This window comes from Pleurodeles waltl, chromosome 4_2, assembly GCF_031143425.1.
Source record: "Pleurodeles waltl isolate 20211129_DDA chromosome 4_2, aPleWal1.hap1.20221129, whole genome shotgun sequence".
Lineage (NCBI taxonomy): Eukaryota > Metazoa > Chordata > Amphibia > Caudata > Salamandridae > Pleurodeles > Pleurodeles waltl.
Genome location: NC_090443.1, coordinates 666,646,405 through 666,670,490, shown reverse-complemented (window position 1 = coordinate 666,670,490; position 24,086 = coordinate 666,646,405). Strand labels below are relative to the sequence as shown.

The 24,086-nt window shown below is 38.6% G+C and overlaps 1 protein-coding gene across 12 annotated transcripts in view; it reads right to left on the bottom strand.

The window, feature by feature from the left end:
- Positions 1-19,295: 19,295 nt before the first annotated feature.
- The window catches only part of FUBP1 (far upstream element binding protein 1), a 32,546-nt gene continuing 27,755 nt past the window's right edge, over positions 19,296-24,086 (bottom strand). For 7 of the 12 annotated variants that reach the window (XM_069232236.1, XM_069232228.1, XM_069232227.1 and 4 more), the window contains one exon: positions 23,217-23,881. Coding sequence is in view for 8 of the 12 variants with exons in the window: in XM_069232227.1 (XP_069088328.1) it covers positions 23,870-23,881 (12 nt within the window). In the remaining 4 variants the exon portion in view is untranslated. Of the gene's footprint in view, positions 19,462-23,216; positions 23,882-24,086 lie in introns of those variants that run through there. The other 5 variants (XM_069232237.1, XM_069232226.1, XM_069232229.1 and 2 more) reach the window with 3 other exon arrangements.

Below are 24,086 nucleotides of genomic sequence, written 5' to 3'. Positions count from 1 at the left end.
AGGAATAGAAGTACATCTGGTGAGGGTTAGAACGGACAATTATCTAAGTGTAAGCAATGTGGACTTCAATATGGAACAGTTAAAAAGAATTGATAAAAGAAAGCTCAACACCGATATAGGGTGGTGGTAGCCAGAAATATGTTTAAAACCATGGTCAAAGCATTTTATTTCTACCCCCCCCCCACCCCCCACAACCCCTCCAAAAAAAAGTACACTGTAAAAAGTCCTTGTCACTCAATAGCTAGATACCACCACTGATAGAAATAGGTCACAGAAATGTTGAAAAACATGCAAAGAAAGCATTGGGAAAGTTATCACCTAGTCATGTAAAATACAGACTTAAGTGAGCACGGAAGACTTTAAAGTCTTAAGACTGTAAAAAGTGGCTAGGCCCATGCCAATCCCCACACAAATCTGAAAAAAAAAAAAAAAAGTGGTTTCGTGACAATGAGCTTTCTACACTTGACATCCCAAGCTTACATTACAAAATCAAACAAAATGGTGGACTATCAGTCCAATATTGAGGTATAGGTACTCTAAGGACACCAAATAGCATAGGTAATCCATGAAAATGTCCACAACCATGGGTTATTTAATTTTACTATGATCATAATAGACCCATCAGGTTTTGTTTGAGTTAGCATGGAGTACAATTACAAGAAATTTAACAAGGAGAAGTTTGTGTGTGATAAAAGGTAGACAATGCTACAAGTAGTGACATGTGTAAGTGCTATAAAGAAATGTTAGCACCTAAAGATACATGACAACTGTACTTATTTACATGCTCTGTGCATACTAAACAACTTCATTATACAATGACCCAAGGAGCAAAATTAAAAAAGTTGCACTAGACGACTTAACAGCAGATTCCCTGAAGTAAGGGAAACACAGATGAGCTACTTTAATGTGTCATGACAAGTACAATGCTTAATGATTTTTTTGGGATTGTTGCATATACTATCTCAGCCTAAGGTACCAGTGAATATGCTTTGTGTACAATAAATTGTATGCTACTTAATGAGTAATCTTAACGGTTTTCTTTTTTGGTATTAAAAAGAAAAAACAAGAACAATTTTTCACGAACTGAAATAATTGCATGGTCAGAGACAAGTTCAGATCACTGGATCAACATGGAAACCTGCATCTAATACTTGTACCTAGGTGACTTTGACAGCAAGTTGCGAGCAATTACCGAGCTTGTGTAGAAAGGTGAGATCACAATTCTTTCAGCTTTGTTTGATGAAATCTGGCCAAGAAAAAAAAAATCAGGTTTTTCCCTACAGCTCTAAAACGTTAAAGCCTTTGCCATTCAGGATCCTAGCTGATTACAAATGAGGGACCTAAGAACTTTAAAGGACATTGATTAATGCAACAGGAGTAATGGCAGTGCGATATTTAAGAGGAAAGGAAACAAAACCTTGTGACATCTAAAGATGAATACCACAACTAGAACAAAGAAATGATAGCAACTGTTTCTGAAGCAGAGGTCAAGCAGAAAACAGCTAAAATTCAAGGGATGTCATTGCAGATAGGGCAGCCTCAAATTACGGGCACAATTAGTAGGTTGTAGTAAGGAAGTAGAAAACATCTCAATATGGACATTTGTGCTAAGAGCTTAAAATAAAAGGTTTTGAGCAAATACACAAAATGTACAACTACACCTAAAACAGAAGGCAGCACAAGTAATATATGGAACCATATGTGCTGAGGTATTTATACCACAAACCGGACATCACATTTCTCTAACATTGCTAGCTTTGCCATGTAGTTTTCAACCCCATTTAAAAAAAACACACATTAAATGTAAAATGGAGCAATAAAAAAATATATATATTAAATACATTTAGCAATAAGAGTTGACATGGTATGATTTTAAGCGGAGGTTCACTATACTTCTCCTTTAATGTAAATGAGATGCAAAACTATTGAAGATAACTATGCAGGTTTAGCTTCACTTAATTTATCCTTCACGGAAGCACAAGTTTTAACGTAATTTTGTATTGAACACAAATCTGCTATAAACATTGAAAAATATCAGAGCAAAGAGTCCTTCAACATTTTCAAAAGAGTACATAGTTTAAAAAAAAAAAAAAAAAAAAAAAAAAAGTAGGTACATGGAACTCTCCGAACTTGCATTCAATACTTTTCCTTCGTAACGGTTTTGCAAATGTCAAATTGTGGCATCACCGATAAACAGCATGCCAATGGGTAATGGACTTGCTTCAAGTCTCGAATACACAAACTACAAAAATAAAAGTAATAATTTGTTAAACCCCTTTATGAAAATCATTAGGTGCTGGGGTGTTTGCAAAAATAGCTTTCAAGAATTGAAGTAACTGTGTTACCAGTGTAACTTTCAATACTTTTTTTCACAAGTGGTCATAAAGAAACTGCACTCTTTCAAAAAAGTTGAAAATTTTAAAGGTCTGTAAAGACTTGTATAAAGAAAATCACTGAATGCTCACAATATGCTGGCCTGGTAGAGTCATGCCATGTCCATACTGCACTGAAATATTGCTAACGTCAGTGCGAGCTTTTCAAATTACTTTAAGACTACCATTGTTACTTAGCTCCTCACAATCTTCAGGTACGCCCTCTGATGCAGTTAACACAAATTCAGTAATTCAAGAGTCTAAAGAAAGGATTTACAATTAACAAACCTAGAAATTCAACACCGCACAAAAGAAAAATGCTACTCTTAAACATTGCCTACAACTAAGACAAATCAAACAAGCATTATGACTGTTCCACAAAAATATCAAAACTATTTCAGAACTTCAGTAGACACAGAAAAACAAAGCCATCAATTTTGACTTCAAAATTGAACAGGGTATGAAATTATGATCAGATGAACACTTAATAGTGATCAAGACAGGCAAATGCACCCTACAGTATATGAAAGACAATTTATAAGTCAGTTACGCTTTTGCCAATTTTACCTTCTACATGAAGCCCTTCTATGGTCCATGCGCATCGGCTCACCAATGGCATACACTGAAAGGATTCCTCCTTATGGGCAGTAACTATCTCAGGACCTGAATTCTATGAGCTATGATTTGGTGCTTGCAGCATCTTCAGCACTGTGTGTGAAAATGAAGGCAGGAGTTTTGATTTGTTTAAATTAACAAGAATAAAACAGGAATTTCTCAAAAAAATATGCAAGTTAGAAATTAAGCATTAACAGAACCAACGCCACTTGGTTCCTTAATTAAAAGAATCTGTACGTATTTCAGCCTATAAATCACATGTGAAACATTTTGAACCAGCAGTGCTTAAAAAAAAAAAAAAAAAACAGTAAATACACGGTCTATTAATACTCCAATTTTCCCCAGACTGAAAACTTTTCATAACTAATCAACCAACTATAATTCAGCCGTCTCAGTGAGGAAACAAGCAGGCACTATGCTCTGAAGTTAAACTTTTCCAACAACTATTTTATGAAGCTTAGTACTTCTATAACAACTTGCTATATTATGGAAACAATTTGGCTGCACAGTAAATTAGAAGCATTAGAACAGTATCCGTTCAGATAAATAATGCATCAGTTTAAGAAAAAATAATGCAAATCAAGTACAAAAACTTGGCATAATTTTAAGAGTTTTATGTACGTTTGGTAACTTGCGCTTTTGTTGAAAGGACCAAAAATGACAATACATATGGGTTAAGCAACAGATTTCCTGGTGAACACAACCACAAATCTCAAAGGTACAACATTAATGTACTGAAATATGTACTTGTATGCTTCCTTGGGTTGTGCTTACCTGTTGCTTTTTGTAGGAGGACCTAAAACGTGGAATGTCTGGAAATGCACCTTGAAGCACAAATTTGCAAGGTTTGTGATTAAGTTTCACTGGATTACGTTTTTAGCTTCCAGTAAACCGAAATAATACTTTCGGCCTGAATAGTTTATACACTACTCTACTAAGAACAGTGACATGCAAAACATCCAAATTTGCTTGATCAGCAGTGAGCTTCTTGAGAAGGGGCAAAAGTCCCCCAGGGTAGTTGAAAATGCCCTAAAAACAGGAACCACGTGTAACAAGCACAAATCTGCATTGATCTAATACAATTCAACATCAACAAACTCCTACTGCTTCTCTGTATGGCCTGTTTAAATTAACTTGAAAACAAAAGCACCAACACATGCTGACATGTCTAAAAGATTAAGTGATACAGAATACATTTCTCAACAAGTGCAGAGAAAACCACTGCAGAATCTTATTTAGCATTTCAGAAAAGATATGCTTTTTTACAGAAAGTCCCTCAACTAATTTAAATCCTAACTTTCAGAACTTGTTTGCTACACTTATTTCTAAGCATTCAAATACTTACCTACATATAGATACAAAAGCCAATTTATTGCATATTAAATTGCCTAGCAAGCACTGTATTCCAACATTTCACATAGAGTACAGCAATTGAACATTGACAAAAAATACAGTTTGTCAATCTGATGTACTTACAGTGCAATGCTCCTTGAAGGAACACAACCAAGGTTGTAACACACCGCAGGCCTCCTCACCTACTGAGCTAGTCCTATACTGGCTGGATCAAACCTGCACTTCAACAGACAATGGCAAGACAGACTGTAGTTGCATGTGAACTAATGGATGCAAAGTGCCAGTAAATATGCAAAAGCATAAACAAATTGTTCATGGGAATTCAAATCCGTATAGTGACAAGCCTACTGTGATGGACTAAGCATACATAAAAAAAAAAAAAAAAAATCTTAAAACTAAAAACTACTGAATCCAAAAATTCCAAGTAAAAAATCCCACATAATCGAGCCCAAAGAATGGGCTAGGTAAATGTGAATGAACTATTATAAGCTGAATATACAAGAGTAAGTAGTAGCTTACCGAAAAAAAAAAGAAAAAAAAAACATTTAAAATATGCAACGCATTAAAATAAAAAATTACTTTAAAACATTCATAAGTAAATTAAAAAAAAAAACAAGACTTAGAAAAACATTTTTACTGGGCTGATACAGGTGTGTATAAAATTGTTTCTGTTAAACAATGAGAGGTCTGGTAAATTATGCAAAAATGTCACTCATGAGAACAAACAAGTTAAAGTAAAGATTACAATTACTGGCACCAGATGCTAAAGATATAAAAATAAAGTGTACTGTCTATCTACAATGTATTCTGCAGAACACAGTTAAATATAAGCAACAGTGGTGGGGAAATATGTTGAACTCTCCCAATGCACAGTTGACCAGAAGCAACCAACTTCTTCAAATACTCACATATCCAACTTACTGACAAAGGAGGTTTCATATTATTTATTGTAAAGCACAAACAGGCATTTTTTTTTTTTTTAAAGTGATAAAGTATACATTGAAAAAGTACATTGTATCACAAAGCATTGACCACATAATAGTTGCAAATACATTTGCTGGAATGTGTACATCTACACTAATACTAAAAACAAACCATTTTGGCATTTCTACACAGAAATATCACCTCCTATCAGTAGTGATAGATATTTGTACATTTTCAAAACACTTTGAAACCAAAAACAAAATTAAGATCTTCATCAAGGCGTCTGCATCCATACATTAACAAAGGTATTTCCCCACACAATGTAGCAAATACTGCATTGTCCACTTCTTACAATTGGCCCTGTGCAGAAGAAATACATAAGAGATACACAAAAAGTTAAACATTAACAACCTCCACACGCAAGCTTAGCTTAGGAGAGAATCCTAAAAGGAAAATACTGGGGTTAACAGAAATGCAGCAACGCCGGTTAAACCGTAAGCCCTACGAAAGAGGAATCTACCTGTCTTTCCTTCCTTGTTTTCTGATCTCCTCATTTCCGGGTAGGTCGATGGGTCACACATGAATCCAGAAAATACTTCCTGCTTGTAGGAAAATGCCACTGTTGGCATGGTTACCCCCACCTTTTTGCCTAGTGTTGATGCCAACTCTGATTGAAAGTGGGCTGGGGCCCTGCTAACCAGGCCCCAGCACCAGTGTTTTTTCCCTAAACCTGTACCTTTGTTTACCCAATTGGCACAACCTAGGCCCACAGTTAAGTCCCTTGTAAAAGGTACCCCTGGTACCAAGGGCCCTGTGTCCATGGAAGATCCCAATGGGCTGCAGCATGTATTATGCTACCCTAAGGGACCCCTCTCTCAGTGAATGCACACTGCCTGGCTGCATGTTTGTGCTGGTGGGGAGAAAAGACAAACTCCCCTTAGGGTGCCCTGCCCCTAAACCACTGCCTGTGGCATAGGTAAATCACCCCTCTGGCAGGCCTTACAGCCCACAGGTGAGGGCATAGCTGAATGAGCAATATGCCCCTACAGTGTCTAAGTCAGTTCTTAGATATTGCAAGTGCAGGGTAGCCATACTGAGTATATGGTCTGGGAGATTGTCATTACAAATCCCACAGCACCATAATGGCTACACTGAATACTGGGAAGTTTGGTATCAAACATCTCAGCACAATAAACCTACACTGATGCCAGTGTGGGATTTATTGAAAAATGCACAAAGGGCATCTTAGAGATGCCCCCTGTATTGTAGCCCAACTGCTAGTGTAAGGTTGACCAGTCTGTGGCAGCCTCCCACTTACAGATGAGTTTCTGACCACATGGGGGGCATGCCTTTGTGCAGTCTGTGGTCAGAAACAAAGCCTGACCTGGGTGGAGCTACTTCACACCGCCCCCTGCAAGATCTGTAACATCTGGTGATGATCCACAAAGGACCAGGCCTGGTGTTACAGTGCCCCAGGGTACTCCAGCTAGTGGAGATGCCCGCCCCTCAGACAGTCCCCACGTTTGGCGGCAAGTCCAGAGGGATAATTCAGAAAAAGAAGGACGAGTCACCACCTCAGCCAGGACTACCACTAAGCAGTCCAGAGCTGAAGTGACCCCCTCCTAGAGAAATCCTCCATCTTGCTTTGGAGGATTTGGACCAACAGGGATAGGGATGTGCTCCCTCCCCAAAGGGAGTGGGCACAAGGAGGATGTAGCCACCCTCAGGGACAGTTGCCATTGGCTACTGCCCTCTAACCCTAAAAACACTTCCAAATCTTGTATCTAAGGGCTCCCTGAACCAAGAGATTTAGATTCCGGACGACCTCAAGAAAAGAAAAAGGACTGCTGAGCTGAAAACCCCACAGAGAAGAGAAGGAGCAACAACTGACTTAGCCCCAGCCCTACTAGCCCTTCTCCTGCTTCAAAAAGCTGCATAAGAAGAAGCAACACGTTCTACAGGACCAGCGACCCCTGAAGAGCCTCAGGAGACTGCCTGCATCAGAGGACCAAGAAACTCCTGTGGACAGCAGACCTGTCCAACAAGAAGAAAAAGTAACCATCTTTAAAGGGACTCCCACCTCACTCCAGAAGCGCGAGTCTAAAACTACTCTGCACCAGACACCCCTGGCCCGTGTCCAGAGGAACCAACCAGCCAGAGAGGACTCCTAGGTGATTCAGACTGACATTCGTGAGTTTGCTGGTGACCTCAACTGAGATTGTCGGCTAACTGGTTCTGAATGCCTGGTATGTATTGTGCTATCAGGCGAATGTGATTGTGAATTGCCCAATGTCAAATCTTTTGTGCTAAGAGACAGTTGTGACGAGTGCGTCCCCCCCCCCCGTTTGTTGAGATAATACATTGTTGTCATGTTGTCTGTTTTGACAAGAATGTGTTTGCGGGCTATCAGTGGTTGAAATGCTTTTAATGCTAGAAACACTGCTAGCAGTTCCAAATGATTTGTGAAGTTGTTTTTGTTGATTGTACCATTGACCCTGTATGCTGTGCTTCTTGAGGTGTGCTCTCCACCCTATCATGGAAGCATCTGCTGTGACAACAGCCTGAGGCACTGGGCCTTGGAATGGCCGCCCTGTTTAAATACATAGGGTTCCACCATTGAAGCAAGAAGTGTGTTTCGCGGTCTATCAACACTAGATCTTGAAGTTGCCCCTTTGCTTGTGTCCATTGTTTCGCTAGGCACTGTTGTAAGGGCCGCATGTGTAATCTTGCATTTGGGACAATGGCTATGCATGAAGACATCATGCCTAGAAGTTTCATTATAAACCTTACTGGGTAGTGTTGGTTTGACTGTATGCTTGATGTTATATTTTGGAACGCTTGGACCCTTTGTGGGCTTGGAGTGGCAATTGCATTTTGTGTGTTGAGTGTTGCTCCCAAGTATTGTTGTATTTGGGATGGTCGCAGATGTGATTTCTGGTAATTTATAGAGAACCCTAGTTTGTGTAGAGTTTCAATGACATATTGCGTGTGAAGAAGACACTGTTGTTGAGTGTTAGTTTTTATTAGCCAGTCGTCTAAATATGGGAATACGTGCATGAGCTGTCTCCTTATGTGAGCAGCTACTACTGCTAGGCATTTTGTGAATAGCCTTGTGGCCGTTGTTATCCCGAACGGTAACACTTTGAATTGATAGTGTACGCCGTGTATTACAAACCTTAAGTATTTTCTGTGATCAGGATGGATATGTGAAAGTACGCATCCTTGAGATCCAATGCGGACATGTAGTCCTCCTTTTTTAGTAAGGGAACCACGTCTTGAAGTGTTACCATGTGAAAGTGGTCTGATTTGATGAAGAGATTCAGTGTTCTGAGATCTAAGATAGGTCTTAACGTTTTGTCCTTTTTTGGAATTAGGAAATATTGTGGGTAGACGCCTGTTCCTTTCTGATGGTTGGGTACTAGCTCTATTGCTTGTTTTTGTAATAGTGCTTGTACTTCTATTTGTAATAGGTCTAAGTGTTGTTTGGACAGATTGTGTGCTCTTGGTGGCACATCTGGTGGGAAATTTGTGACTTCTATGCAATCACCATGTTGGATAATGGCTAGGACCCATGCGTCTGTGGTAATGTGTGTCCAGTTTTGATAGTATGCGGTCAGTCTCCCCCCCACTGGTGATAAGTGTTGGGGTTTTGTGACATTGAAGTCACTGTTTGGTTTGACTTGTCTTAGGGGTTTGGAATTTTCCCCTTCCTCTTGGGAATTGTCCTCCTCTATAGGAGCCACGAAACCATCCCCTTTGGTATTGTGCCCGATAGGTGGGTCTGGTTTGAGAGGTGGAAGGCTCTGGGGTTTGCATTCAAAAACCTTCTCTGAATTGGGTCTCCCTAAATGTGCCTCTGACTTGTGGGGAGTAGAGCGCGCCCATGGCTTTGGCCGTGTCCTTTTTCAGCTTTTCAATTGCTGTGTCCACTTCCAGCCCAAACAATTGTTCTTGGTTAAATGGCATGTTCAACACTGCTTGTTGGATTTCTGGCTTGAATCTAGAGATTCTTAACCATGCATGCCTGCGAAAGGTTACTGCAGTGTTGACCGTTCGTGCTGCAGTGTCTGCCAAGTCACGTGCGGACCTTATTTGGTTGTTGGATATTGGCTGTCCTTCTTCCACAACCTGCTGGGCACGTTTCTGGTGTTCTTTGGGCAAGTGTTGTATAATGTGTTGAATCTCGTCTTGATTCGGAACATCATATTGTGGATTATACAAAGTGTTCTATGCTTAAAAAAATGCGAGTGACTTGAACTATGCAGAGATTATGATTAATACAGGAAACACAATGATTTTAACCATATAAAAAGCAAGATAACATGCTACTAAAGACTACACCCACTTGAAAAAGACAGACGTCAAAACACGATGTGGGGTCTGCTGTGAAATGTGCTCAATAAAGTAATGCTGCCAGAGACTATTGGAGTGCAGCGTCCTCTTTGCATGCATCATATAAATATATATCTATGTATGGAAAATGCCACTTACCCAGTGTACATCTGTTCATGGCATGTAATGGCGCAGATTCATATGCTGTGCATATCCCGCCATCTATTGTTGGGCTCAGAGTGTTACAAGTTGTTTTTCTTCAAAGAAGTATTTTTTCAAGTCACTGGATAGAGCGGCGACTCCTCTCAGTGAGTGCACAGGAGCTTAGACTCCTTTGTTAGATTGTTTTCCCTCAGAAGGATGTGAAAGATTGTGTATGTACAACTATAGATATGCACTAACTAAATATGTCTATATATATATATATATATATATATATATATATATATATAAAATGTAACTTACCCAGTATACATCTGTTCGTAGCATGTTGTGCTGAAGATTGACATGCTATGCATAGGATTCCAACATCTAGTGTTGGGCTTGGAGTGTTACAAGTTGTTTTTCTTCAAAGAAGTCTTTTGGAGTCACGGGGTCGAGTGACTCCTCTTCGGTTCCTTTGCGCATGGACTCCACTGTTAGATTGTTTTCCCGCAGAGCGTAAAAGGAGTGATAGAGTATATAAGTGAAAAAAGAGATGTCCACGCAAATGTAAATGTATATACATATGTACAAATATGTTAACTTAAACAATTACAGGCTTCCGGGGAGGAGGGAGGGAGCGTGCATGTGAATCTGCAACACAACATGCCACGAACAGATGTACAATTGGTAAGTGACATTTTCCGTTAGATGGCATGTATAGCTGCAGATACACATGCTATGCATAGACTACAAAGCAGTCGGTCCTCCCAAAAAAATAGCAGTGGCTAGCCTGAGGTTGTTTGAAATAATGTTCTTAAAACAGCTTGTCCTACTGTGGCTTGTTGTAATAATACATCCACACAGTAATTTAGTAAATGTAGGAGGTGTTGACCATGTAGCTGCTTTACATATTTCAGCCATTGGTATATTTCCCCAAAATATTGTTGCACCTTTCTTTCGTGTAGAATGTGCTTTGGGAGTGATTGGAAGTCGTTTTCTTGCTTTGATATAGCAGGTTTGTATGCACCTTATAATGCATCTTGCTAAACCTTGTTTTGATATAGGATTGCCTGTGTGGTTGTTGGAAAGCCACAAAAAGTTGTTTAGTCTTTCTACATTGTTTAGTTCTGTCTATATAGTACATTAGAGCTCTTTTAAGGTCCCGACAGCACTTGGGTGCCCAGGAGTGGGCACCTCACGGAAAAGCCAGGCGGGGTTCCATAGCAATATGCGTACAGCGCCTTGAGAGCCTAACAGATAAATAGTGCGCTACACAAGTGCAAAGTTTACAGTTTAATGTATGTAGAGCTCTTTCTGACAGAGTCTGGCTGTGGGAAAAAGACTGGCAGTTCCACTGTTTGATTAATATGAAATGGTGAGAACTTTTGGCAGAAATTTTGGATTTGTTCTTAGTAAACCTTTATGTTTGTGTACTTGGAAGAAAGGTTCCTAAAGAGTAAAAACTTGGATTTCACTCACTCTTCTTAAAGAAGTAATTGCCACTAGGAAGGCAACTTTTCATGTTAGAAATTTAATTTGGCACGAGTGCATGGGTTCGAGGGGTGAACTCATAAGTCTTGTACGCACTATATTTAGATTCCAAGACGGTACTGGTGGTGTTCTTGGTGGAATGATGTGTTGTAAGCCTTCCATGAAAGCTTTAATGATAGGAACTCTAAATAAAGAGCTATGTTGAATATTTTGTAAATATGCAGAAATTGCAGTAAGGTGTATTTTTATTGAAGAAAATGCTAAATTTGATTTTTGTAAAGTAAGTAAATAACATACAATATCTTGTATTGATGCTATAAGAGGATCTATATTTTTAGATTGACAGTAATAGACAAATCTTTTCAATTTTATTGCGTAGCACTGTCAAGTAGTGTTTTTTTTTTTTGCTTGTTTAATAACTTCCATACATTCTGATGGGAGTTGTAGATCAACATTTTATGACTTCAGGAGCCAAATTGCTAGATTGAGAGCATTGGGGTTTGGATGTCTGATTCAACCTCTGTTCTGTATTAACAGATCCCGTCTGCATGGAAGTTTGGATTGTGGTACTACAGATAGATTGAGTAATGTTGTGTACTATGGCTGACATGCCCATGCTGGTGCTATGAGTATCATGTTGAGTGAAGTTTGACGCAACTTGTTGACTAGAAATGGAAGGAGTGGGAGGGTGGTGGGGGGAGCATAGGCAAATATCCCTGAGCAATTGATCCATAGAGCATTGCCCTTGGATAGGGGACGTGGGTGTCAGGATGCAAAGTTTTGGCATTTTGTGTTTTCACATGTTGCAAATAGGTCTAGGTTTGGAGTTCCCCACTTTTGAAAGTATTTTTGAAGTACTTGAGGATGAATCTCCCATTCGTGAGTTTGTTGGTGATTTCTGCTGAGGATATCTGCCAAGTGATTGTCCAACCCTGGGATGTACTGCGCTAATAGATGAATTTGGTTGTGGATTGCCCATTTCCAATTTTTTTTGGGCTAGAACGGACAGTTGTAATGAACGTGTCCCTCCGTTTGTTGAGATAATACATGGCTGTCATGTTGTCTGATTTTTTAAAAACATTCTTCTGTATGAGAAGAGGTTGAACGGTTTTGAGGGCCAGAAACAAAGCTAATAACTCTAAGTGGTTTATGTTTAGCTGTTTCTGTTTGACATCCCATTGTCCTTGAATGTTGTGATTGTTTAGGTGAGCTCCTCAACCAATCACTGATGTATCTGTTGTAATTATGGTCTGAGGCACAGGGTCTTGAAATGACCGCCCTTTGATTAAATTGGTGCAATTCCACGACTGAAGGGACATACATGTTTGGCAGTCTATCAGCACGAGATCTTCTAGTTGACCGTGTGCCCGAGACCATTGTTGTGCCAGGCACTGTTGTAAGGGCCGCATGTTTAATCTTGCCTGTGGAACAATTGCAATGCAAGATGCCATCATTCCTAGCATTTTCATGACAAATCTTACAGTATATTGTGGATTTGGTTGTATTGTGGAATTTGATTTTGAAAAGCTTGTACCCTTTGTGTATGTGGATACGCTACAGCTCGCTGAGTATTTAGGATTGCACCCAAATACAGTTGTACTTGTGCCGGTTGAAGGTGTGACTTTTGGTAGTTTAGAGAGAAACCTTGTGTGTTTAGGGTTTCTATTACATAACGTGTATGATTTTGGCACTGTGTACGACTGCTTGATTTTATTAGCCAATCATCTAGATATGGAAAGACATGTATATGTTGCCTTCTTAGGTAGGCTGCTGCTAAGCACTTTGTGAATACCCTTGGATCTGTTATTCTGAAGGGTAACACTTTAAACTGGCAGTGTTTTTCTTGAATGACAAAGCGGAGGTATTTTTTGTTAACAGGATGGATCGGTATGTGGAAATACGCATCTTTGAGGTCTAAGGCGGTCATAAAATCTTTTTTTTTTTTTTTTAGAAGTGGGATAACATCCTGTAGAGTAACCATGTGAAAATGTTCTGATAGGATGTAAAAATTGAGGGGCCTGAAGGTGCCATCTTTTTTGGGAATTAGAAAGTATAGTGAATAAACTCCTGTTCCTAGCTGAGACTGTGGAACTAACTATTGCTTGTTGTAGTAGAGATTGAACTTGTTTTTTTTTTTGTTTTAACAGGACTGTATGTTCTGGGGTTAACCTGTGAAACCTTGGTGGAATATTTGGAGGAGTGTTGATCAATTCTAGGCAATAACCATTGCAGATAATTGATAACACCCAGTTGCCTGCGGTGATATTTTGCCAATGTGTGTGTAACTGTTGTAGTCTTACCCCCCACAGGAGAGTTGTGGAGTGGAAGGGAGTGAGGGAAGTCACTGTTTTGACTGTGTTGCCAAGGTTTGGAATATACCTCTATGTCTAGAATACTGTCATCTGTATGTACCTCTAAAACCACCTCGTTGGTACTGGGTTTGGTAAGTTGGTTTTGTGTGGGAGGTTGATGCCTTTGACAGTTGTGGTCTGAAGCCTCCTCGAAACAGAGTTTTTCTAATTGACCCTCTATATGGTGCAGAATAGAGTCACCCATTGCTTTGGCTGGGTCTGAATCTTTTCATACGTTTTTTTATTGCTGTGTCTACTTCTGGCCCAAAAATATATATATTTTTTTTTAATCAAAGGGCATGTTTAACACAGTCTGTTGTATTTCTGGTTTGAAACCAGAGGATCTCAGCCATGCAGGTCTACAAATAGTGACTGTGTTTACACTCCTTGCAGCGATATCTGCTGCATCAAGGGCAGATCTTATTTGGTCATTAGAGATAGTTTGTCCTTCTTCTACCACCTGTTGAGCCCTTTTTTGGTGCTCTTTGGGGAGATGCTGTATTATCTCATCCCAATGGGCTCTAACGTAACAAGCTAATAGTGCCTGGGAATTTGCTATTCTCCATTGGTTTGCTGCTTGGGACGCAACCCTCTTTCCCGCAGCATCAAATTTTCTGCTTTCCTTATCAGGATGGGGTGCATCTCCGGAGGACTGACTTTTTGCTCTTTTCCTGGCAACACTAACCACTACTGAATCAGGGCACCTGATGGGTGATGTAATCAGGGTCAGAAGATGCAGGTTTGTACTTTCTCTATTCTAGGCGTTATTAATTCTTGCTTTTACAGGCTCATTAAAAATTTGGTCTGCATGCTTTACCATGCCTGGTAGCAGTGGGAAGCAAGGGTACCTAGAATGGGTTGAGGATAATGTATTGAATCAAAAAATCTTCCTCTAGTGGTTCTGTGTGCATTGTAACCCCCATTATAGCTAGGGCAGCACCCTATCACCTGATTATATACTGCAGTACTTTCAGGTGCAAATGGTTTAGAGGGATAGGTCTCTGGGTCGTTGCTTGGGATGGGATCAGGGTAGTAAAGGTCCCATGGATCAACAGATTCTTGAGTCAAAAGAACACGGAGAATGCAATGGTGTAGGACTTGTTTGAGGAGAGGTAGGCAGGTGCGGAGAATGAGGACAAGACTGAGGCGGTGCTGGCTTCTTTTTTTGTTTTGGCACTTTAGCTGAGGGCTGTGGAGTGTCCAATTCCTCCTGAAATGCCAGCTTTCTGTTTTCAAAGGAGGTGCTGTGATGATTCTTCCGGTTTCCTTTATGGATGTGCATCCTAGACTGACTCATCCATAATTTGAAGGATTGCTTCAATTTTTGTCTCTTCCTCTGGTTTTATGGCTCTCGCAGTTTTTTGGGAAGTCCTTGTTCCTCTGTATGACCTGCCTTTCTCCGTTCTGAACTCTGAAAATTGTTATCTACTGGAGTCTGAAATGGAGCTTTTAATAGTCTGTCTACTTCAAAGTCAGAGGCGTGGCCTTTTTCGGTGCCGAACCCAAGGGTAGGTAACCAACAGTCTTTTTTCAGGCCAAGCCATGGCCTTCTGGACGTGGCGTACCCAAGGTTTTCTGTTTCTTATGTGGGGGGTGCAGGGGCAGACATACTCACATGCTGGCCGGCTGGGATTGGTCTGTCTTCCTCGGATTCCTTCTCTGACTGTCTCAGACAGAGACTGCAGTCTGCATTTGTTCCTGTTCTGTAACATCAAAATGTTCTCCACTCTTCAACGCCATTTCCAGCCTTCTTGCTCTTCGGCCTTGCAGTTCTCTCTTCCCTCCCACCCCGCCAATAGTCTGAAGAAAGGCAGATGTTGCAAACCAGATGTTGGTCTGAGTATGGGTATTTAGCGTGGCACCAAGGGTAGAATTGGAATGGAATCCGATCCATGCGGCCAGGCCGAATAGGCCCAAGTTGGGGGTCACACATCCCAAAAGGCAAACAAAGTTATTTTCCGACTGTACTGTTTAGATGGAAGAGGAATCCAAAAGACTTCTTCGAAGAAAAAAAAAAAAAAAACTTGTAACACTTTGAGCCCAACACTAGATGTGAGAATCGATAGTGCAACTGTTTTGCAGGGCAGTCATGGCTAACTTGAATAAGCTGTTCTTTCATATCCATTTCTACTTGCTTTATGAAACTGTTCTTTTAATAGGTGCAGTATATGCTACTTTACAATTATTTCACAGACTCTAAGTAATCTGAAGGTATTACACTTGTACATACATTAAGGATTTTAGGCACATTTGCTCTCACTGAAAGGGCTAAATAGCATAGCTATGAAAAAGACAAAAAGCCCTCTAGTGCATCGTCACCTAGAGATATAGGGTAGACTTGTATTTGGTATAGATTGAGCTTATTTTGCTCTGCTTTTGTAGTGCCAGTAAAAAAAAAAAAAAGCACTGGTGAGTTTTTTTGGGTTCAATAAAGAAATAGCCTGAACTGCATATCTCTGCCTTGTTTGAAGCCAGCTACTGTATGTGTTTCCTGCAAACTGCACTTGGTCTACAAATTCCTTGCCCAAAGCCTCTCCAATGTCAGGCCCCACATGTGCTGAAAATCAAAAGCGCTTCATGACCTTCACAATTCCTTGCCAGAAGGTTCCCAGATCTCAATTCACATCTGGTGCATAGTCTAACACTTCCTGTACCCACAGGTTTGAAGCCTGCCCCTGCTCTCCCTCCCACCTCCCCCCCCAAAAAAATTAATTGGTTACAACCAGGATACCATTTAACATTTTAAGAAGGTTAGCATATTTGGACAAAGAGTACAGTTAGCCTGAAAGCTAAAGAACGACAGGAGCACAGGTAAAGACTGCCAAGAAACATGCTATGTAATAGTTTTTCAGCATTACAAATGCATTTTTAAACCTTTTAATTAACTCCATTCCAAATCAATATAAATTATTTTGATTACATTAACCCAACTTTGGATTGGGCACAAGGATGTTACAAATGCGTTTTTTTTTAAATTTTAAACTTAATCAAGTTTCGCTAAAGGTTATCCAAAAGCAAATCAAAAAGTTATTTGTAAGCAAAGCATAGAGCTGAACAAGTGCTCCAGAAAGTATAAACCTTACGTCTAAATCTTACAACGAGCACTCCCAGCTGAAACATTCTGCTCCATATCCAAAAGTTTCAAGCGAGTGTACTTATAAAGTCCATAAAAGTGTACTTGAAAAACCACTTTATGTTCAGAGCTAAAAAAAAAAAAATTGTTAACACCACATGCAACATCCATCCACACTGCTAAAGTTCTTAAGGTATCTGGTAGACTGCTCTTCTTGCATTGCCTTGCTGCTCGATTTTCTGTGCAGCCTGGCTGGCACCTCCATGACAAAAGATTAATCTGAAAACTTGTTCATATACAGAGATTTCAGATATTGCAGGGAGATTGTTTCTCTCACACCAGGTTAAAGATTTAAAACCAAAAACAAATGTCACCCCCATTGCAGATTAAGTTTACTTGCCACAGAAGCGTTCTCTATTAACTGACTGACTGTATGAAAAGAGCCTCTTAGGGTCATTCTCAGGCTTAGTGCCCGACTTTAATTGCATAGGCTTTGTGTGTGTCAAACAAAAGTGTGTGAGTGTGTGAATCATGTATTTGGGAAAGGATAAACACCCTTGGTGTGATCTTCGTCCTTGGATGAGAAGCCCTATTTTTATAACTGGCCACCCCAAAAGAAAATTCCAGCCTAAAAATATCAGGCAATTGTTGGTGCTGTATTTTGAGGTGTGCCCAGTCAGTGCCTCTTGGATACTGACATGTCTTTGCACCAACATTGTTTCACTGTAGTAGAGGTTGCCTTGTGCCAGTTTACAAACCCTATGCTGGTCTGACCAGGGGAAGAGAGGCTGTCTTTGTCCATCTGCGCCCGTTTGCCTCTCTGCGTGCCTGTCCCCTAGGAAAGGACTGGAAAGGTATTCTTTCCCTTACATCCTTCTCTAGGTACAACCAGAATGTGATGGAGTTATCAATGCCAATCGACAGAGAGGGGTCACAGTCCTGCAAGCATTTTATTGTCCAGATGTCAATAGAAAGCATATTCATCCTGTCTGGAGACACATTTCAGTAAACATCGAACCAGTATTAGGCAAATAACTTAATACAGTGACACTTAGCAGTGTTTTGCCACTTTGCAAATAAGGAATGGCATGTTTCAGTAATTCATGCATGACTGACAAACTTAAGGTATTGGCAGCCTCCGCAAGAGGTGGGGCAACACTTCTTAATCCGGGTTATCTTGCAAAAAATCAGGTGAAATAAGTTTCTTTACAGCTGGGGTGAAATATGTTAACTATCTCCATCCCATGCACATCTATATGTTTAAGCAACCCAGCCTATGAGCCAACTTATACTAATTCATAATCACTTTACAAATTTAGACCAAAAAAAAAAAAAAAAAAAAAACAGACACCAATTATGCTATTCATTGGTTTACATTTATTGACGTATAGCATTAAGATACAAAATACATATTAACTCCCATATTAATTACAATACTTTAAGCCACTGCACTTTCAATCCACATTTGAAAGGATTTAATGATTACCTCAAATCCAAGCTCCATCACTAGGAGACTGTGCTGTCCCATCACAGTAGCCTCTTAAAGCCAATCTTCTTTTGTTACACAGGTAATTTCTGCAAAGAACACTTTGCAACCAAAAATGCAGTGCATGTCTATACAGGAAAATGTCACTATGCTGTCTGTTTACCAGTATGTGGACATTAGATAAATCTTACATCGCTTCTGTGGCATTTAACATTTTAGAAATGTAGGTCTAAGTGCTTACAAATGCTGCCATTGTGTAGACTACTTTAAAACTCCTACTTATGCCTAGCTTTGATGCAAAGCTTTTCAATGCAATATTCTGAGCTATTAAGCTGGAGGAATAGAAGTACATCTGGTGAGGGTTAGAACGGACAATTATCTAAGTGTAAAAATACAGACTTAAGTGAGCACGGAAGACTTTAAAGTCTTAAGACTGTAAAAAGATGTTAGGAACAAGCCAATCCCCACACAAATCTGAAAGCTTAAAAAAAATAAAAAAAAAAAAAAAAAACAAGTGGTTGTGACAATGAGCTTTCTACACTTGACATCCCAAGCTTACATTACAAAATCAAACAAAATGGTGGACTATCAGTGCAATATTGAGGTATAGGCACTCTAAGGACACCAAATAGCATAGGTAATCCATGAAAATGTCCACAACCATGGGTTATTTAATTTTACTATGATCATAATAGACCCATCAGGTTTTGTTTGAGTTAGCATGGAGTACAATTACAAGAAATTTAACAAGGAGAAGTTTGTGTGTGATAAAAGGTAGACAATGCTACAAGTAGTGACATGTGTAAGTGCTATAAAGAAATGTTAGCACCTAAAGATACATGACAACTGTACTTATTTACATGCTCTGTGCATACTAAACAACTTCATTATACAATGACCCAAGGAGCAAAATTTAAAAAGTTGCACTAGACGACTTAACAGCAGATTCCCTGAAGTAAGGGAAACACAGATGAGCTACTTTAATGTGTCATGACAAGTACAATGCTTAATGATTTTTTTGGGATTGTTGCATATACTATCTCAGCCTAAGGTAACAGTGAATATGCTTTGTGTACAATAAATTGTATGCTACTTAATGAGTAATCTTAACGGTTTTCTTTTTTGGTATTAAAAAGAAAAAACAACAATTTTTCACGAACTGAAATAATTGCATGGTCAGAGACAAGTTCAGATCACTGGATCAACATGGAAACCTGCATCTAATACTTGTACCTAGGTGAATGACAGCAAGTTCCGAGCAATTACCGAGCTTGTGTAGAAAGGTGAGATCACAATTCTTTCAGCTTTGTTTGATGAAATCTGGCCAAGAAAAAAAATCAGGTTTTTCCCTACTGCTCTAAAACGTTAAAGCCTTTGCCATTCAGGATCCTAGCTGATTACAAATGAGGGACCTAAGAACTTTAAAGGACAGTGATTAATGCAACAGGAGTAATGGCAGTGCGATATTTAAGAGGAAAGGAAACAAAACCTTGTGACATCTAAAGATGAATACCACAACTAGAACAAAGAAATGATAGCAACTGTTTCTGAAGCAGAGGCCAAGCAGAAAACAGCTAAAATTCAAGGGATGTCATTGCAGATAGGGCAGCCTCAAATTACTGGCACACTGAGTAGGTTGCAGTAAGGAAGTAGAAAACATCTCAATATGGACATTTGTGCTAAGAGCTTAAAATAAAAGGTTTTGAGCAAATACACAAAATGTACAACTACACCTAAAACAGAAGGCAGCACAAGTAATATATGGAACCATATGTGCCGAGGTTTTTATACCACAAACCGGACATCACATTTCTCTAACATTGCTAGCTTTGCCATGTAGGCTTCAACCCCATTTAAAAAAAAAAAAACATTTTAAACGTAAAATGGAGCAATAAAAAATATATATATATTAAATACATTTAGCAAGAGTTGACATGGTATGATTTTAAGCGGAGGTTCACTATACTTCTCCTTTAATGTAAATGAGATGCAAAACTATTGAAGATAACTATGCAGGTTTAGCTTCACTTAATTTATCCTTCACGGAAGCACAAGTTAAGGTAATTTTGTATTGAACACAAATTTGCTATAAACATTCAAAAATATCAGAGCAGAGTCCTTCAACATTTTCAAAAGAGTACATAGTAAAAATAAAAAAAAATAAAAAAAAAGTAGGTACATGGAACTCTCCGAACTTGCATTCAATACTTTTCCTTCGTAACGGTTTTGCAAATGTCAAATTGTGGCATCACCGATAAAGAGCATGCCAATGGACTTGCTTCAAGTCTCGAATACACAAACTACAAAAAAAAAAAGTAATAATTTGTTAAACCCCTTTATGAAAATCATTAGGTGTTGGGGTGTTTGCAAAAATAGCTTTCAAGAATTGAAGTAACTGTTACCAGTGTAACTTTCAATACTTTTTTTCCATAAGTGGTCATAAAGAAACTGCACTCTTTCAAAAATGTTGAAAATTTTAAAGGTCTGTAAAGACTTGTATAAAGAAAATCACTCAATGCTCACAATATGCTGGCCTGGTAGAGTCATGCCATGTCCATACTGCACTGAAATATTGCTAACTTCAGTGCGAGCTTTTCAAATTACTTTAAGACTACCATTGTGACTTAGCTCCTCACTATCTTCAGGTACGCCCTCTGATGCAGTTAAAACAAATTCAGTAATTCAAGAGTCTAAAGAAAGGATTTACAATTAACAAACCTAGAAATTCAACACCGCACAAAAGAAAAATGCTACTCTTAAACATTGCCTACAACTAAGACAAATCAAACAAGCATTATGACTGTTCCACAAAAATATCAAAACTATTTCAGAACTTCAGTAGACACAGAAAAACAAAGCCATCAATTTTGACTTCAAAATTGAACAGGGTATGAAATTATGATCAGATGAACAACACTTAATAGTGATCAAGACAGGCAAATGCACCCTACAGTATATGAAAGACAATTTATAAGTCAGTTACGCTTTTGCCAATTTTACCTTCTACATGGAGCCCTTCTATGGTCCATGCGCATCGGCTCACCAATGGCATACACTGAAAGGATTCCTCCTTATGGGCAGTAACTATCTCAGGACCTGAATTCTATGAGCTATGATTTGGTGCTTGCAGCATCTTCAGCACTGTGTGTGAAAATGAAGGCAGGAGTTTTGATTTGTTTAAATTAACAAGAATAAAACAGGAATTTCTCAAAAAAATATGCAAGTTAGAAATTAAGCATTAACAGAACCAACGCCACTTGGTTCCTTAGTTAAAAGAATCTGTACGTATTTCAGCCTATAAATCACATGTGAAACATTTTGAACTAGCAGTGCTAAAAAAAAAAAAAAAAAAAAAAAAAAAAAAAAAAAAAAAAAAAAAAAAAAAACAGTAAATACACGGTCTATTAATACTCCAATTTTCCCCAGACTGAAAACTTTTCATAACTAATCAACCAACTATAATTCAGCCGTCTCAGTGAGGAAACAAGCATGCACTATGCTCTGAAGTTAAACTTTTCCAACAACTATTTTATGAAGCTTAGTACTTCTATAACAACTTGCTATATTATGGAAACAATTTGGCTGCATAGTAAATTAGAAGCATTAGAACAGTATCCGTTCAGATAAATAATGCATCAGTTTAAGAAAAAATAATGCAAATCAAGTACAAAAACTTGGCATAATTTTAAGAGTTTTATGTACGTTTGGTAACTTGCGCTTTTGTTGAAAGGACCAAAAATGACAATACATATGGGTTAAGCAACAGATTTCCTGGTGAACACAACCACAAATCTCAAAGGTACAACATTAATGTACTGAAATATGTACTTGTATGCTTCCTTGGGTTGTGCTTACCTGTTGCTTTTTGTAGGAGGACCTAAAACGTGGAATGTCTGGAAATGCACCTTGAAGCACAAATTTGCAAGGTTTGTGATTAAGTTTCACTGGATTACGTTTTTAGCTTCCAGTAAACCGAAATAATACTTTCGGCCTGAATAGTTTATACACTACTCTACTAACAGTGACATGCAAAACATCCAAATTTGCTTGATCAGCAGTGAGCTTCTTGAGAAGGGGCAAAAGTCCCCCAGGGTAGTTTTGTAAAGCGGCTGCAATAAATCCAACAAGTATGAAAATGTCCTAAAAACAGGAACCATGTGTAACAAGCACAAATCTGCATTGATCTAAAACAATTCAACATCAACAAACTCCTACTGCTTCTCTGTATGGCCTGTTTAAATTAACTTGAAAACAAAAGCACCAACACATGCTGACATGTCTAAAAGATTAAGTGATACAGAATACATTCCTCAACAAGTGCAGAGAAAAACCACTTCAGAATCTTATTTAGCATTTCAGAAAAGATATGCTTTTTTACAGAAAGTCCCTCAACTAATTTAAATCCTAACTTTCAGAACTTGTTTGCTACACTTATTTCTAAGCATTCAAATACTTACCTACATATAGATACAAAAGCCAATTTATTGCATATTAAATTGCCTAGCAAGCACTGTATTCCAACATTTCACATAGAGTACAGCAATTGAACATTGACAAAAAATACAGTTTGTCAATCTGATGTACTTACAGTGCAATGCTCCTTGAAGGAACACAACCAAGGTTGTAACACAGCACAGGCCTCCTCACCTACTGAGCTAGTCCTATACTGGCTGGATCAAACCTGCACTTCAACAGACAATGGCAAGACAGACTGTAGTTGCATGTGAACTAATGGATGCAAAGTGCCAGTAAATATGCAAAAGCATAAACAAATTGTTCATGGGAATTCAAATCTGTATAGTGACAAGCCTACTGTGATGGACTAAGCATACATAAAAAATAAAAAAAATCTTAACTAAAAACTACTGAATCTAAAAATTCCAACTCAAAAATCCCACATAATCGAGCCCAAAGAATGGGCTAGGTAAATGTGAATGAACTATTCTAAGCTGAACATACAAGAGTAAGTAGTAGCTTACCGAAAAGAAAAAAAAACACACATTTAAAATATGCAACGCATTAAAATAAAAAATTACTTTAAACCATTCAGAAGTAAATTAAAAAAAACACAAGACTTAGAAAAACATTTTTACTGGGCTGATACAGGTGTGTATAAAATTGTTTCTGTTATACAATGAGAGGTCTGGTAAATTATGCAAAAATGTCACTCATGAGAACAAACAAGTTAAAGTAAAGATTACAATTACTGGCACCAGATGCTAAAGATATAAAAATAAAGTGTACTGTCTATCTACAATGTATTCTGCAGAACACAGTTAAATATAAGCAACAGTGGTGGGGAAATATGTTGAACTCTCCCAATGCACAGTTGACCAGAAGCCACCAACTTCTTCAAATACTCACATATCCAACTTACCGACACAGGAGGTTTCATATTATTTATTGTAAAGCACAAACAGGCATTTTTTTTTTTTTAAAAGTGATAAAGTATACATTGAAAAAGTACATTGTATCACAAAGCATTGACCACATAATAGTTGCAAATACATTTGCTGGAATGTGTACATCTACACTAATACTAAAAACAAACCATTTTGGCATTTCTACACAGAAATATCACCTCCTATCAGTAGTGATAGATATTTGTACATTTTCAAAACACTTTGAAACCAAAAACAAAATTAAGATCTTCATCAAGGCGTCTGCATCCATACATTAACAAAGGTATTTCCCCACACAATGTAGCAAATACTGTATTGTCCACTTCTTACAATTGGCCCTGTGCAGAAGAAATACATAAGAGATACACAAAAAGTTAAACATTAACAACCTCCACACGCAAGCTTAGCTTAGGAGAGAATCCTAAAAGGAAAATACTGGGGTTAACAGAAATGCAGCAAAGCCTGTTAAACCGTAAGCCCTACGAAAGAGGAAGATAGAGGAGCTGGGAGGGTAGGATATAAAAAGGTATGGAAATGTATGCA